This window comes from Talpa europaea (assembly GCF_964194135.1).
Source record: "Talpa europaea genome assembly, chromosome: 8".
Taxonomy (NCBI): Eukaryota; Metazoa; Chordata; class Mammalia; order Eulipotyphla; family Talpidae; genus Talpa; species Talpa europaea.
This window is the reverse complement of record NC_140075.1, coordinates 59,561,933-59,578,360: the sequence shown is the minus strand read 5'-3', so window position 1 is coordinate 59,578,360 and position 16,428 is coordinate 59,561,933. Positions and strand designations below refer to the sequence as shown.

General features: G+C 46.9%; 3 protein-coding genes across 6 annotated transcripts; 2 read left to right on the top strand and 1 right to left on the bottom strand.

Annotated features, from left to right (window-relative positions):
- Positions 1-2,029: 2,029 nt before the first annotated feature.
- On the top strand, positions 2,030-5,341 carry PIP4P1 (phosphatidylinositol-4,5-bisphosphate 4-phosphatase 1; the record flags this gene model as incomplete). Of its 4 annotated transcripts, none has more annotated exons than XM_084239670.1 (7): positions 2,030-2,225; positions 2,554-2,744; positions 3,096-3,202; positions 3,926-4,031; positions 4,210-4,262; positions 4,365-4,455; positions 5,198-5,341. In XM_084239670.1, exons 1-7 carry the CDS (start codon positions 2,084-2,086, stop codon positions 5,339-5,341), a joined length of 834 nt encoding a protein of 277 aa, XP_084095796.1. In that variant the 5' UTR covers positions 2,030-2,083. The 4 variants fall into 4 exon arrangements, with proteins under 4 accessions (XP_084095796.1, XP_084095795.1, XP_084095798.1 ...); XM_084239669.1 differs by having other exon boundaries at positions 2,030-2,246; XM_084239672.1 differs by lacking the exon at positions 3,926-4,031 and having other exon boundaries at positions 5,198-5,309.
- A 1,047-nt stretch (positions 5,342-6,388) lies between these two features.
- Positions 6,389-8,683, bottom strand: APEX1 (apurinic/apyrimidinic endodeoxyribonuclease 1; the record flags this gene model as incomplete). Its single annotated transcript, XM_084241288.1, has 4 exons — positions 6,389-6,906; positions 7,032-7,224; positions 8,225-8,412; positions 8,626-8,683. The coding sequence occupies 4 exons, from the start codon at positions 8,681-8,683 to the stop codon at positions 6,389-6,391; spliced, it is 957 nt and encodes a 318-aa protein (XP_084097414.1).
- Positions 8,684-9,674: 991 nt separating this feature from the next.
- OSGEP (O-sialoglycoprotein endopeptidase) lies at positions 9,675-15,996 on the top strand (the record flags this gene model as incomplete). Its single annotated transcript, XM_084239499.1, has 11 exons — positions 9,675-9,789; positions 10,805-10,924; positions 11,105-11,280; positions 13,892-13,987; positions 14,119-14,168; positions 14,329-14,407; positions 15,059-15,124; positions 15,227-15,317; positions 15,551-15,626; positions 15,724-15,822; positions 15,957-15,996. The coding sequence occupies 11 exons, from the start codon at positions 9,675-9,677 to the stop codon at positions 15,994-15,996; spliced, it is 1,008 nt and encodes a 335-aa protein (XP_084095625.1).
- Positions 15,997-16,428: the final 432 nt, after the last annotated feature.

Sequence of the window (16,428 nt, the reverse complement as noted above, 5' to 3'; positions counted from 1 at the left end):
GTCCCTTTAAAGCGCGCGGGTGAGGACCCACAGCCAGGAACCTGTTTAATATCGGGGTTGCTCTATAACAGCTATACTGCTCAATGTGGATGAGCAGGAGAATACATGTCAGAATAACGTTGATTAGCAGTGTTGTAACTGGGAGCAAAGTCAAGAAAAGTCTAAAGACTTTTATCTGCCAAACAAGGGGAATAAAATATGCTTGGACTTGACTGGTTTTAACTTAATCAAAAAACACTTCCCGAGCATAAGTGTTTAGGATTGCGGGGAGGGGGTTGTCATAAATTGACAGCAATATCTCCTCGTGATATGGACAGGCTCATAAAAAGATAAATCTCGTAATTTAGGGATGGGGGAAGGTGGAGTGCATAGTACAGCTACCTAGAAAAAAATCAGTCTTGTGTTCTGTTCCAGAAGTGACTCCAACTGTGCAGAAATAAATTCTAGCCCTTTACCCAGGCAAGGGAAGAACAAGGGGTACTTCAGGAATGGTGCGTTCAGGAGAAGCTTTATTACTCATGCTTGAGATCCCAGACCTGGGAAGCCCCGTAAGGTCTGAGCACTAGTCTAGAGACAAAGGGTCTCTTTTATACATAACCATCTTCCATTGATAACATCAGTCAGTATGTTAGGGGAAAAAGGATATCCTAAAGCTAATTCCATACAGGCTTTGTGGACTCCACCCCTACCCCAGGCCAAAGCCAAAGACACTGGGAACTCCAAATCCCATCACCACCAAAGGGAAGGTGGCTGGGACCTGATGGTGGAGTTAAGCAGCCAGGTTGAAATAAAGGCAGACAAGTGGGCTTTGGGGGGTCCCCCATTTTGGCTCTCCACCAGCTAACAGCGTCTGGCCAGCTCTGAGAGTGACTTTGGGTTTCCAGGTCAGCGGATCGGGTAGAATGCATTAAAGACTTTATTCCCCTATTTTCTCCCTGAGTTGTACATTGTCCTTATTTCCTTTTCCCTTGTAAATAAACCTTTTGTGTGTGTCTGTAGTGGAGTATTAATAAGTCCCTTTTAAGCGCACCAGTGAGGACCCACAGACAGGAACCCGTTCAATATCAGGGCTGTCCTATAACAAGTAAGCACAAGAATTAACAAAATGGGGAGAAATGCAGATACCGGAGGACGGCCTGGGAGATCAATCAGCCTGGCCGGTGGTCCCACTGTGTTAGAATGTCACTCCTTTAGATATGCTTATTAAGGAAGCAAACTTCTTATTTACACTTACTTTGCATTATTTACTGCACCAGGCCTGTGACTCTTTAGCAGAAAGCAGGAAAGATTTCATTTGTTTAGCAGTTCCCTTTCACAGCGAGAAAGGCTGGTTTGAATTAAAGTTTTAATCCATTTCCTCTTGGTACAGCTTTCCTCTGACATTGTACAGGTATTTCTTTGAGAAAATAACTTACTACCGGTTCCCTTTCTCTAGCTCAGAAAAGCCCAAGCTTTCGCACTCTTTCTTGCCCGCCCGCCCCGCTCGGGGATAGGTTCGGGCCAGTGAAGTTGTGTCCCAGGCATCACAGGATGAGGTAAGAGAAGCCTGCCAATGAGAAGCCACTGAGAACCGCAGGAAGGACAGTCTTTTAGGGGTGCCTCTGGACCAATGGGGAGCCACGATCATGCACCCGCTCTGGACGGTAACTGGAGGCTGGGCTTCCCTAAACACGTGACCGGCGAGCCGAGGCAGCGTACCCCACCTCCTGAACTGCAGGTAGCGCGATGGACCACGTTTCCAATGGCTCGCAGAATCTGTCGTCACGTGCAGCTTTTGCCAGCCCATTGGCCTTCGGAAGGTCATGTGACAGTGACGTTAGCGCCTCGCTCTCCAATAGAGAACAAGCGCTTCCTCGCAAGACCCGGAATTGGCTTATAATGGCCTGGGGATGGGCGGGGACGGCCTGTCACGTGCCGAGGGACGGGACTGGGCGGGGCAGGCCGCTGGTTGCGGGGTGAGCTGGGCGCGCGGCGCGCAGGCGCCCTGGGGACCCGGTAGCGGCGGCGGCGGCGGCGGCGGCTGCGGCGACGGCAGCGACCAAGGGGGCCGGATCCTTGACCCAGGGAGGCGGAGGTGGCGGCCATGGCGGCAGATGGAGAGCGGTCTCCGCTGCTTTCCGAACCCATCGACGGTGGCGCCGGCGGCAACGGATTAGTGGGGCCGGGCGGGAGCGGGGCTGGGCCTGGGGGAGGCCTGACCCCCTCCGCACCTCCGTACGGAGCCGGTAAACATGCCCCGCCCCAGGGTAAGACCGGCGGGTTCGAGGCGTCCCCCGGGTCGGCTGAGAGGCGGGGCGGGGGCGGGGCCGAGGGCGGGGCCGAGTGGAGGTGCAGAGCTGTAGTACCTGTGGCCGGGTGAGGCCGCTGCCCTGCGCAATGGCAGCCCCAGCTTGGGTGTAGGAGTTTGTGAGAGAGCCGGTAAAAGCACGAATTATGAGAAGCCCATCGAGCTTGGTGAGAGAGGTTGAGGAGAGAAAGTTACCCCGATGCCCCGAAGCGCCGGTGGGGGTGTCTGCAAGGGATGCCAACACTTCTTTTTGCCTTCCTCTCCAGCATTTCCCCCGTTCTCTGAGGGCCACCCAGCCGTGTTGCCTGGGGAGGACCCACCCCCCTATTCACCCCTGACCAGCCCGGACAGTGGGAGCGCCCCCATGATCACCTGCCGAGTCTGCCAGTCGCTCATCAACGTGGAAGGCAAGATGCATCAGCATGTAGTCAAATGTGGCGTCTGCAATGAAGCCACTGTGAGTGACACACATATATGAAATGGGCCCTGTTTTCTGGATCCTCATTCTGATCCCTTGATTCTAGACCCTGACCTTCAGGCTTAGCCATGGGCTGTTCCTGAAACCCAGCTTTCAGTTCCAGGAGTTTCACACATTCATTTACTCAGCAGCTTCTCACGGAAGCTAATGGTTACCATCCTAATACCTACCCTGGACACTAAAGTCTAGTTTTCATATGCATATCTGATGTTTCAGTTCATTTTGTGTCCTGGCTATGACCTTATTTCTGATCTCTCAGAAGATGTTTTTGGAGGAAATGGAAGGGGTAGGGTTAAAGGCTTGCTTATATGTGTCCTCATTATTCTCTAGCCAATCAAGAATGCACCTCCGGGTAAAAAATATGTCAGATGCCCCTGTAACTGTCTCCTTATCTGCAAAGTGACTTCCCAGCGGATTGCCTGCCCTCGACCCTACTGGTAAGAGGCATGAAGTGGAGGAGGGTATCTGGGGAATACTGGAAAGCAAAAAAGGATGACTGTGTATGGAGAATGTAAAGGTGAGAGGGTCTGGTGTTTATTTCAAAGAAAAAGGTAAGGACTGTTGTGATGCTAGAATTTTGCAATCATCTTTCTCATCTCAATAAAAAGATTGGGATGAGATGCTGTACTTTCAGAGAATGGAGAGTCTCTGGGCCAGGTGAATTATCCTAAGGATAATAAAGCAGTGAGCTTCTTCAAGGTTTATCTGGCATAGCATTGGGGGAAAGAGCAGAGACAAGCAGAGGAACTTAGAGAGGCAAGGGGAGGTGGATATGAAGGAGAGAGAGTGTGTGTGGATCCTTAGGTTTCAAAATTTTTTAACAGCCTTTTTTTTTTAAATAAAGATTTATTTATTTATGCATAGAAGAGCTGGGGTACAGACTAGAGATGCGGGGGGTGAGAGGATCCACCAGAGACAGAGTGGGGAACAGAACAGGCAGACTGACTGAAATATACTGCTGAGGGGAGCAGGGGGTGAGACAGGAGATGTCTGCCTCCATATGGGTTTCTCTCGGGCCGGCTGTGGATCAAACTCGTGCTGCAGAGGCTGCGGATTGTTTCATAGTATGGTGCTTAACCCATTGCACCACCAGGGAGGCCCTTAAACATACTCTTTTTTTGTTTTTTAAACAACTTTTAAAATCTTTTTCTCCTGTGCAGCAAAAGAATCATCAACCTGGGGCCTGTCCATCCAGGACCTCTGAGTCCAGAACCACAACCTATGGGCGTCAGGGTCATTTGTGGACATTGCAAGAATACTTTTCTGGTGAGAAGGGGTATCAGGAAGCCCTGGATACAAAACTAGGTGTAACCATGAATTTATTTCTGCGTTATGATAATGATAATTATAGTGAATCTTAAGAAGGTCTGTCCTGTGAGGATCCATTTTCCACCCCAGGGCTCTATTGAAGATGACCCTGCTTTTCCTTTTTCTTTCTCCATAGTGGACAGAGTTCACAGACCGAACCTTGGCACGTTGCCCTCACTGCAGGAAAGTGTAAGTGATCAGAGTGGCATGGTTGAGTTGGTAATTGGGTAATATGCAGTCTGAAAACTATAGGGTCATTGCAAGCATCCATTTCTGATTGCCTCTCCACAGGTCATCTATTGGGCGCAGATATCCACGAAAGAGATGTATCTGCTGCTTCTTGCTTGGCTTACTCTTGGCAGTCACTGCCACTGGCCTTGCTGTGAGTAACTGTGATACAGCCTCTTTCATTCTTTTTTTTTTTTTGTTTATACATGCACTGGGTACAGTCAGAAGTGCGGGAGGGTGAGAGAATTCACCAGAGCCAGAGCGGGGAGCAGAGCAGGCAGAAGGACCGAAGTACACTGCTGAGGGGAGCAGCGGGCGGCAGGAGAGGTCTGTGCGCCATGTGGGACCCTCCTCCGGTGGCCGGGGAACAGCCGGGGATCGAACCGGCGCCTCAGAGGCTGCGGGCAGCTTCGCAACCCAGCGCTCAACCGCTGCGCCACTGGGGAGGCCCCAGCCTCTTTCATTCTTTAGCCTCATTGCCATAGATTAAGATTTGAGAAATGGCTACCATAAGAAAAAAGTGAAAGAAATCGAGAGGGGTTCTTATTTTAATGTATCGATGAAGTTGAAGGTAACTAATGGTCTTCATTGGCATTGTAAGGGTAACAAACAGCCATCTTCTTTATGCAGAAGATAGGACATTGAAGTGGCTTAATTACCGTTAGCAAACCTTGTTCAGTTGTCAGACCAACATGTCTGGAATTGTATATTTTCCTGCATGAGGGAAATTAGTTGAACTATGGGGCCCTTAAAATCTCTTCTATTCCCTGATGGTGGCTATACATGGGTAGGGAACAGGAACTGAAGCTCAAGTTCTGGGTTACTGTTATCACTTCTCAGGAAGTGATAAAGAGAACAAAAGTAACCCCATCTTTCTTTTTCTTCCTCTTCATCAGTTTGGCACATGGAAGCATGCACGGCGATATGGAGGCATCTATGCAGCCTGGGCATTGGTCATTCTGTTGGCTGTGCTGTGTTTGGTTCGGGCCCTCTATTGGGCCTGTATGAAGGTCAGCCACCCTGTTCAGAACTTCTCCTGAGTAACATGATGACCTACAGACTGTGCCTGGCCTCTCCCTGGTGGGGACAGTGACACTACAAAGAGAGCCATGTTAAAAGGCTCCCTATGCTTCTACATTGGAGCCAAGCAGCTGCCTTCCTTTTCCCTGGGGAGAGGTGGGAAGGAACCAGGCCCTCACCTAGGTTTGGAGGGTTAGATAAGACCACTGCTGGCCATCTGCTTTCCTCCAGGGATTGCTGTTTAGGGTGAAGTAGGTGAAATGTTGCCCCTAAACCTGGATCCTAAGACGGTTCTACCCTTATCTTTCCTATATGCTCCCTGAGCCATTCCTGTCCCTTACACATTCCAGGGCAGGGTGGGGGTGGGTAGCCCTGGGGGTTTCCTCCCTCTTGTGCACCATTAGGACCTTGCTGCTGCTATTGCACTTCACCAGGGGCTGGCTCTGGCCTCAGTACCCTTTTCCCCCATTCTGTGTCCTGTGGAGTGGGGTCAGCCGCTGCTCTGTACAGAACCACAGGAACTTACGTGTACATAACTATTTAATGTGGGGTATGTTCCCCTAGTCCTGTATTTCCCTCAATTCCTCCTTCCAACTTTATATCCCAGTTACAGTATTTAACTGGACTGGGTATCAGGGTTGCTGTGTCTTGGGGGAGGTTAAGGACTCATCCTGTGCTTGTAAATAAATAAGGTCATGACTACCCTTTTCCAGTTGTTAGTCTGTATGTATGAAAAGAGGAGGGGAATTTGGAACCCCAAAAAGGGGCAGAATACAAAGACAGCAACGCTGAAAGTATGGCTTTTTATTTTTCACACAGACATTTCAAAGGAAGTCATCAGTAGCTTGTGTTTAATGTAAAAAAAGAAACCCACACACACACAAAAAAAAATTGACAAGGAAATCTAAGTCTTCACTAGGAGCCTGGTTGAAAGATTCATGTTTTTACAAGGGAAACAGTGTAGACTTTTCTAGACAGCAGTTTTTAAAGAAGTTTGGGGAGTAAAGAGGTTTTAAAGCTAGTTTAGGGGGTATATATCCCAGGCCTAAAGCAATTTCAGAGAGGTGTCACAATGCTAGGTATAGGGTAATCGGACAGTGGTCACTGCCAAGGGCCTTGGAACGGATCTTGCTGTCACACAATGAAGGTAACAGAGACTGAGACAGCAAAAAATAATCAAGGCGCCAACCAACGTTTTTAGATCGAGCATTCATCATGTAAGTCCAAAAGGTGTAGGCATAGGCTGTGTCAGGGTAGAGGTGCCGGAAGCTGTCAGTTAGTGGCACAGCCTGCAGCAGTTCTCCAAAGCCTTGACGCTCTTGTGGAGTAAAACCAGCATTCTTTTTGTTTCCCTTGGGGTTGCGTAGGTCAATTTCTTCATGAGCCACATTGAGGTCCCCACATAGCACAAGGGGCTTGCGGGAAGCCAAGCCTTTCAGGAACTTTCTAAAGGCTTCATCCCAACGCTGCCGGTACTCCAGGCGTACCAGACCCCTGCCTGCGTTAGGTACATAGGCTGTTACCAGCACAAATGCATCAAATTCAGCCACAATCACCCGGCCTTCCTGATCATGTTCCTCCTCACCTACAGAAATAATGAAATATAATCAGTATAAGGGAAAGCAAGAAAAAGTAATTGAGAACTGAAATAGGAATGGGGAAATTAACAAATGGTTTGGAAGAGCTCAGGCATTATCAATAAGATCTCACCAATGCCGTAAGAGACTTTGAGTGGGCACTGGCGGGAGAGCAGGCCTACACCACTGTATCCTTCCTTGTCTGAAGGAGCTGACCAATACTGATGGGCTAGCCCAGGCAGCTCTTGAAGTTCAGCAGGTAGTTTGTTCTCTGAACATTTGGTCTCTTGGAGGCACAGGATATCAGGAGCTTCTTCCTTTACCCACTAGGAGTGAAATATAAGGTGGAAAAAGCACAATCAATTATTTAACAATCTATGTTAACAATCTATTTAACAATCTATGAGTGTAAGAGACAGGTGAGACAGACCCTGTGCACAAAGGGTTTAATAGTCTAGCAGCACTATATTTAAATATATAACTGACAACTGATGGAAGGATCTAAGAAAGTCTTAGAATACCGAGGAACTGTTTAGATAGAAGATAGCCAGGTAAGAGTTTTAAGCAATAGTTATTTAGCTGGATGGTTAACATTAGAGATAAAATGGAAATAAGAAAGAAAATCTCCAGTCAAGAGATTTCTTCAACAGGATGGAGAAGAGACATTAAAATGATGGCAGTAGTGTTACAGGGCAAACCCCGATATAAAATGGGGTTGCCTGACTGTGGGTCCTCACCTGCGTGCTTAAAGGGAACTTATTAATGCTACACAGCAGATATACACAAAAGGTTGATAAAAGGTTTATTTACTAGGGAAGGGGAAATGGAGAAATAAATAACTCAGGGAGAAAAAAAGGGAGTTAAGTTCGTAAATGCATCCTACCCATTTCGCTGACCTGGAATCCCTATGACCACTGAGCTGGCAAAAAACCTAGCAGGCAGCATGGCCATGAGGGAGATCCCCAACCACATGGCCGGTTAAATACTCAAATGGAGAGCCTAGTTGCCTAACTCCGCCTTCAGGTCCTCACAACCTACCCTTTGGTGATCATGGGATTGTAGTTCCCAATGTTGTGGGGGTGGAGTCCACAAAGCCTGTATTGAGTTTACTCAGGACATCCTGTCCCCCTAACAGTAGGACTGAAGGAATGGATGTTTAGGAAACACAAGTGCAAAGACTTGGTGAATCCCGATTCCTCTATCTTGCTCAAGAAAACTACAGACTGAGAAAAAAACAAACCTACATGTAGGGGAGTAAAATATAAAAAGATGATTAAACTCCTTTATCATTCAATACTAAAGATTCCCTCCTTGAATTCCACTCACATCTAAACCCTTCTTCTTAATCCAGGCTCGAAGCCCATCCACATTCCAGGAGCAGATCTTGATCGTGGCTGATTTGCCATTGGGTGAGGTTTTCTTATCTGGGGGGTCTTCATACAGGATTGGTCCCTCGCCCGCGGCCTCTTTTTCATTTTTCTTTGCTCCCGCCTTAGTCTTCTTGGCCTCTGGCTCTATAAAAATGAGTAATAAATGGATAAAAGTTGGTCGATTTCCAACTTTTATAACGGAGTGAACAGATCCACCGAGACCCCGCAGATGCAGTGACTTAATTTACAAACTTCAAAAACGTATTGTGTAGGTAGTACTTCCACTTCACGTAAAGAATTAACGGTCCTCCCATCGCCATCTCTAGGGAGAGGGATTCATTTATTAACAATTCTTACCAGTTTTGGGCTCTTCCCCGTCTTCTGCCACCGCTCCCTTTTTCCCCCGTTTCGGCATCACTGCAACGAACGCCTTTCGGCACCTATTCCACGTTGCCCACCGAAACAGTATTTTCAACGCCTTGCGTACTGAAGTAAACAAGTGAAAACAGGTAAGGCTAGAGAAAAGACTCCTCCCTCCGGCATCTGGCACTAGATCCCGCCTTTCAAACGATACTATCTCTAAACCCTTTCCCCGCCTCCTGTGCACCACAGGCCTTTTATCCCCTCACCCGCAAAACTAGATCATTTCATAGTTCCATGCACCCTCCGCGCGAGATTTGCCTTCCGGCCAATTTAGGGCCAAAATTAAGGATTTACATTTAGGGTGCAGATCACAAGTACAGCAATGCCCCTCTGAAGGGCAACATAACAGCAACCCCGTACCAGCCCCGTTCGACCCAGCGTGGCTCCTCCTTACCCCAGCACAAAGAATGGAGCACGCTGTGCCCCCACGTGTGATACTGGCGTCGTCACGTGATGCGACACACGCGCCACGTGGCGGCGGAACTCAGGCGATTGGTCCGTCTGGCAGCACGTGACGGACAAGTTCGGCCTCCTCTCCCTTCCGATCGCCAAGGCCCCACGTCCTCCATTCTCGGGCCGTGTGGATATGCCAGATACAAAACTCATACTGTCACCCTGACTCAAGGGCCCCGCGCTGTGTAAGGGCGCGAGAAGTCAGAGCACAAAACTAGGCTGGACCTAGGGAAAGAGGCAGAGGAACGGCCAGGAGCCTGAGGGGCAGATGCCAGCTCGACGGACCCGGCAGTGACGAGGACAGCCCTGAAGGGGCTTTGATGGTCCGGATGACGCCGGGGGCGGGGCCGACGTGGGCTCGCCCCGCGCGGGAGTGTTTGGGTGTCCGGTGCGTGCTGCTTTGTAGCAGCTTCAGCCGCTCCTCCGCTCTCTGCGCGCTCGCGGATCAGCGGCCCGGCTGGGACGGTGGCGCCCTGCGCGCTGCCATTGGTAGCTAGGAGCCCTGCCGGCGCTGTCTCCCGGGCGCGGCCATGCCAGCCGTACTGGGTTTTGAAGGCAGCGCCAACAAGATCGGCGTGGGAGTGGTGCGGGACGGCGCGGTGCTGGCCAACCCGCGGCGCACTTACGTCACGCCCCCGGGCACCGGTACGTGAGTAGGGGACTGGGCGTGTGCAGCGCCCCGCCCCGCGAACTTCACCTTCCTCTTCCCAGAGGCGTGTGGGGAGCGCGTTGGCCGCCAGAGCTTTTGATCGAGTTTCTGAGAGGATGTGACCATATTAACGTCTCTAAGCTGATGGATGGAAGAGTCACGAACTCTGGAAGTCATTTTCTGGGTTCGTTCAGGTTTTACTGAGCGCCTTTGAGGTGCTAATCTTCAATTGGCTGCTGGACACAAAACATAAAATAAGATTAGAAAAGATAAACAGATGAAAATAAGAACCTGCTATGGAGTTGAACCATAGAGAGTTAAGAGGGTAAAGACTCCCAGTTGAGGTGTCAAAACAGAACTGAATGGCTTTGCAATATTCACATCCAGTATTTATGTTTCTGTACTTATGTTTTTTACCCGTAAAATGGGAATTACACTTCTGTCATTGTTACTCAATCTTTAGAATTAAATAAAAACCATCGGACACGTTATAACTTAATATATTTTATTTGTAAGTGATTACATTTGTCTACTCTCCCCTCAAACACCTGCATACAAAGGAGCGGGCAGCTGATTTGCATATACCTGAGAAGCCCCCTAAACGGATGATGTTTTGAGTGGTTACGCATTTAGAATGTTTAGTACCAGGAAAACAAAGTCAATGCTTTGATGTACTCATGGTTAACTAGCGAAACTATAAATAATTACCCTGCAAAACTTGTCATGTTAAATAAGGTGATGCGATCATTGGGTTCTGTAGAGACATTGAGAAGGTGAAATGATATGAGGTGGCTGTCACTTGTATTGAGTCCTGAAGGCTGAAAATGGAGTTGGATATGAAGAAAGGCATTTTTGGGAGCTGTTCAGTCTAGCAGAACAGTCCAGAAAGAATTTATCTGAAAACCTGGAAGGATGCTTGAGGAGAGTCATCCATCAAAATGCCTGTTGTAAATTGTACCAACCTTTGCTATAGAAAGACCCTTTGATATCTAACCTATGTCCATCTTTTAGGATTCCTGCCAGGTGATACTGCCAGGCACCACCGAGCTGTTATCCTGGACCTGCTGCAGGAGGCATTAACAGAGGCTGGATTAACCTCCCAGGATATTGATTGCATTGCCTATACAAAAGGTATGACTGGGAGAGTGGTCACCAGTGGAGGAATGTACCTAGAACCTGACTGGATCAAAGTAGACTACCTCTACTGCTACCACTACCACTACTCCACCTCTCCCATTCCCCACTTCCCTTCCACCCAGTTTTGTTTTTCTCAATGTCTATAGGATTTAACTCCCATTTCTATCTGTGTAGGCCCTGGCATGGGTGCCCCACTGGCTTCTGTGGCTGTTGTGGCCCGTACTGTGGCCCAACTGTGGAATAAGCCATTGCTGGGTGTGAACCATTGTATAGGCCACATTGAGATGGGCCGTCTCATCACTGGAGCCACCAGCCCAACTGTGCTGTATGTCAGTGGAGGCAATACACAGGTATTTAGAGTACTACCATTTCTTCTTAATTTCTAAGGCACCCACCATACAAGCAACGTTCATGTTCTACCTTAGTGTCAGGAAGTGTAAGAATAAAGCTGGGCTTTTCTGAACCTAAAATGTTGTAAAGCAGACAACCCATGACAAAGTTTGTAATACTGCAGATTTGGCCTAGATGAGGAGAACATAACATGATGTTTACATATGTGCCTATAAAGATTAGGAATTTCTAGCTTAGAGAAGGAAGGAATGATCCATCAATTCCTACTTCTAGGTGTTTACCCAAAGGACACAGATACATTAATTCAAAAGGGTACCTCTACCCCTATGTTCATAGCTGCACTATTTACAATAGGTAAGCTATGGAAATTACCCAAATGCCCAAAAATAGATGACTGGATCAATAAAATGTGGTACATATACACATTGGAATATTACTTAGCTATCAACAAAAGATGAACTCATGCAATTTGCAGCAACATGGATGGAGCTGGAAGGGATCATGCTCAGTGAAATAAGCCAAAAAGAAAAATACTGGATGGTCTTACTCATAGCAGGGATTTAGAAAACCTAAATAAGGGACCAGGAAAAAGACTAATTATAATAATAAGTAAAATATTAATAATATTTTAATATTTTAATAAGTAAAAATCAAAATCAAGCAACTATAAACCAGAGACACACTACGGGGGGGGGGGGCAGGAAAGGGAGTAGGATCAAAACAAGGGGGTGGGAATTGTATGGGGACTATAACCAAGATGAAAAGCATGCATTGTGCAAAAATGAAAAATGATGTAAAAAATATGTAAGAATGGAAGCCTTCAAAATAATGAAAGAAATTTCATTTTGAAGTTTATTTTTCTTACAAATCTTAGAAATTAAAATCAAGGGACACTAATTTGTCTCTAGAAGATAGGTACTTTTTTAAAATATTACTGTGGTAAATATATCAAAGTTGTTATTCTAAAAGTGTGAAAATATAAATAATTTAAAACCGAAAACATTGGGGCCTCCCTGGTGGTGCAGCGGTTGAGCGCTGGGTTGCGAAGCTGCCCGCAGCCTCTGCAGCGCCGGTTCGATCTCCGGCTGCTCCCCGGCCACTGGAGGAGGGTCCCACATGGCGCACAGACCTCTCCTGCCGCCCGCTGCTCCCCTCAGCAGTATGTTTCGGTCCTTCTGCCTGCTCTGCTCCCCGCTCTGGCTCTGGTGAATTCTCTCACCCTTCCGCGCTTCTGACTGTACCCAGTGCTTGTATGAATAAATAAATAATAAATAAAATAAAATAAATCTTTAAAAAAAAAAACCGTAAACATTGGAATGCATTTCAAGTTGATAGGTGAAGCCAAAATTGGGGATACCTTATGAGACTTTTTAAAATTGGGATTGGAGAATCCTAGCCTTCCTTTCCTTTGGAACATCTGTTGGGATTGTGGTCAGAAATAGTCGTCCTCAGCTTATGAAAGGATCATGCTCTAAAGCTTCGTTTTGTGAAGTTACTATTAATGATGAAGTACACATGAACACTATGTGGGAACTGGATCGGGTTGAGGTCTGAAGGATGACCTACAAACTTAGGGACTTGGGGTGTGGAAAGTAATAGTGGACACCACAGGAATTAAAGAAGAAAAGCCATGGTAGAGTTTTCTCTTTTTTTCCTGTTCATTTTTGAAGTCTGCTTAGCTGTAACAAAATGTGGAAGATGATTGGGTGGAAAGGAGTGGATAAGTAGAAAGTGGAGTGGGTGGAGAAGTAGAAAAGCAGGATTTTTCTTTTTTCCATTTGTTGCCAACCAATTCACCAGAGACAGAGTGGGGAACAGAACAGGCAGATTGACCAAAAGGTGTGGCTGAGGGGAGCAGCGGGCGAGTCAGGAGAGGTCTGCTGTGCCATGTGGGCAGCTGCCTGGCTGGGAACTCGTACTGCAGTGGTTGCGGATAGCCTCATAGATTGCATCTTAACCCCTTGCGCCACCAGGGAGGCCCTGTTGCTAACCTTTTGACAGAGTAAGACCTACATCAGAGTGGAAGGAAATCCCTAGCAGCACTAGATTGGGAAAGGACTTCTGGTCCCTAGGGAACACTTACTGTCAGAAGTGTGGTGCATGTGTGTCAGTGGATGACAGAGAAGTTGGTCTCATCTGAGGAATGGACATATAAGTCATTGATTGCCAGTGCTAAGTGCTGCATTTGTCTGATCCAATATGGGCTTTTTGAGTTTATCATCTCTACCTCTTATTTCCAAATACCCATGCCCTAGTAGAATAATCTAGAACTTTGGTTTCTTGGTTCCAGTCAAGAAAACCTTTTTCTATTTGACAGTGTCAGGCCTGCTTTTAAGGGAAATATGGGGAAACTTGAAGTCAGAAAAATGTGTTTGAAATGATAGTCTGCTTCTGCCCTGACCTAGACTCTATACTATTATATAGTAGATTAGGATTCTGCTCTGGTGATCTCAATAAGAAAGCAATTCTTTCTTAAGATTGACTGTTCAGGGAAGTATTTTTTTTCCATTTCTTATTGGAAGCTCTGGTGGCCATGTTGATCCTCTTCCCCAAAGCCAAATACTCCTCTTTACAGACTTGAGGTTTCATGGACATCCTCATCACCCTTAGGTGATTGCATACTCAGAACATCGCTACCGCATCTTTGGGGAAACCATCGATATTGCTGTGGGTAATTGTCTGGATCGTTTTGCTCGTGTGTTGAAGGTAAGCTATTGGGACTGCAGAGAATGAAAGATGTGGGTGAATTTGGGGGAACCATGGAAATGGAAGGATAAACAAATTAGCCTCTTATGCTTCCTGGATGTCTTAATTCATCCTCTTTTTCCTTCTGGTAGATTTCCAATGACCCAAGTCCAGGCTATAATATCGAACAGATGGCAAAGCGGTAAGGGGCCCTAAGGTGGAAGGCGGCTGACTGGTGGGCTTCAGAGTGATTTCCATGCACATATGTGTGTGCACATGTGTGTGTGGTTTGGGAGGGACTTTGGAGGGTGAGTTGTCAGCTAACTACAGGCTTAGTGCCTCATATACTCTCTCTTGCATAGAGGCAAGAAGTTAGTTGAACTGCCATACGCTGTAAAGGGAATGGACGTTTCATTCTCTGGGATCCTGTCTTTTATTGAGGTGAGTTTAGGAGAGGTGAGGAGATGAGCACTTTCATGCTTTTTAATGAGGCGTATCTCTTTTGCTTACCATTGTATTTCCTGCATATAGTGTAGTACTGTCTCATGTTAGATGATCAATAAATTTACTTAGCAAATGTTTATTGGACATTTTCTATATGTCAAGTGCTGTTCTAGGCAGTAGTGGTACAACATGGAGCAAAATAGAAATCCCTGCCTTCATGCAGCTTGGATTCTTTTTTTTTTTTTTTAATAATAATAAATTTTATTTTTATATTCCCCATACAATTGCTACCCCCCCATTCTGACCCTAATCCCTCCCCTCCCGCCCCCCCACCCGCCAAAAAGTATCTCTGGTTCCATGCAGCTTGGATTCTAATGAGAGAAAATGAAAGAAACCTAAAAAACAAAAAGGGGAAAATAATTAAACATAAAGGATCAGATGATGAACAGAAAAGTTTAGTAGGGTAAGGCTGGGGGGTGCCAGGCAATCATTTATAATTAGTGACTGTTCTGTAGCCCAGTGCCAGTGATGGGTAAAGTGTGGTGTAGGATGTTGCATTTTTTGTGAAATATCGTGATTCTCCAAGTTCATGTCATCCCCAAACCACTATTCAGTGTTTCATCTGTTCATTCTCCCCTTGAATTCTAGGATGCAGCACAGCGGATGCTGGCCACAGGCGAGTGTACTCCTGAGGATCTGTGTTTCTCCCTGCAGGTAATGAATAAAAAAGCTGTGACAGAAGGTTTGCGGTGAGAGAAGTGTGTGTAGAGTAGAGCTGCACTCACTTGGGATTTTTGCCTTGTTTGTCCTGCACAGGAAACCGTGTTTGCAATGTTGGTAGAGATCACAGAGCGAGCCATGGCACATTGCGGCTCCCAGGAGGCCCTCATTGTGGGAGGTGTCGGGTGTATGTACCATTGAACTCTGCTTCTCTTTCCTTTCTTGGGCCTGTGCATCTTCCTCCTGACATTCTAAATCCTAAGGACTTGGGGGAAATCATTAGTTTCATTTCTTTTCCTATACCTCCCTATTCTAGCCCCCAGATTCCTACTGCATTTTCCTAAGTGCACATGAGGTTTACAGCTGGGCCACGGAACCATGGCTAAAACTAGGCTGAGTCGACCCCCTGCCTCCTTGTAGGTAATATGAGGCTACAGGAAATGATGGAGACAATGTGCCAGGAACGTGGAGCCCAGCTTTTTGCCACAGATGAGAGGTAAAGGTCCATCCCTTTCTTGATTTCTTCTTTTTTCCCTTCAATACTATGATTTCCCATCCTTATATCCCACATTGCAAATCTCTTTTCTTTCCAGATTTTGCATTGACAATGGAGCTATGATAGCCCAGGCTGGCTGGGAGATGTTTCGGGCAGGACACAAGACCCCCCTCAGTGATTCTGGCATCACACAGAGGTGAGTGCCCCCAGTTGAGGGACTAGATAGGATGACATGAGATGTAGGCAAAAGTCAGCAGAATCATGAGGGCAGAGAAGAAAGGAAGATTCTAAGGGATAGCCATCCATCAAGCTTTTTCTGTTTTTTCACAGGTATCGGACAGATGAAGTAGAAGTGACCTGGAGGGATTAATGAGGTTAACAGGATTGGCGTACAGAATGCCCTGAGCAGAACCCAAGGGACCTCTGGGCCTTAAGCTCTGTCCTAACTTGGGAGTCCTGGCGGGGCTGTGGACTCCCTCTCCCATCATTAAACCTGTTGTTGATGGTTAACAATAAAATATTTTTGGTTTTGTATGCTGGTAATTGGCTCTGATTTCATACTAACAAGCATTACTTTCCACCCCTTTTGGTCCTATGTTCCTTTTCCAGTCTCTCTAACTCTTGTGTTCTCTAATCACCAGACATTAGCAAAATTCTCTATAGCCTCAGCCTCTTCTCCAAATGTTCCCTTCACATTTCCACATCAAGCCCTGATTTCTCCCGAGGATCATGCTTTTCCCACCACCTCTACTGATGGTGCTTTTTCTCCTACATTCATTGTACCACTGGCCCAGGGGCAGGA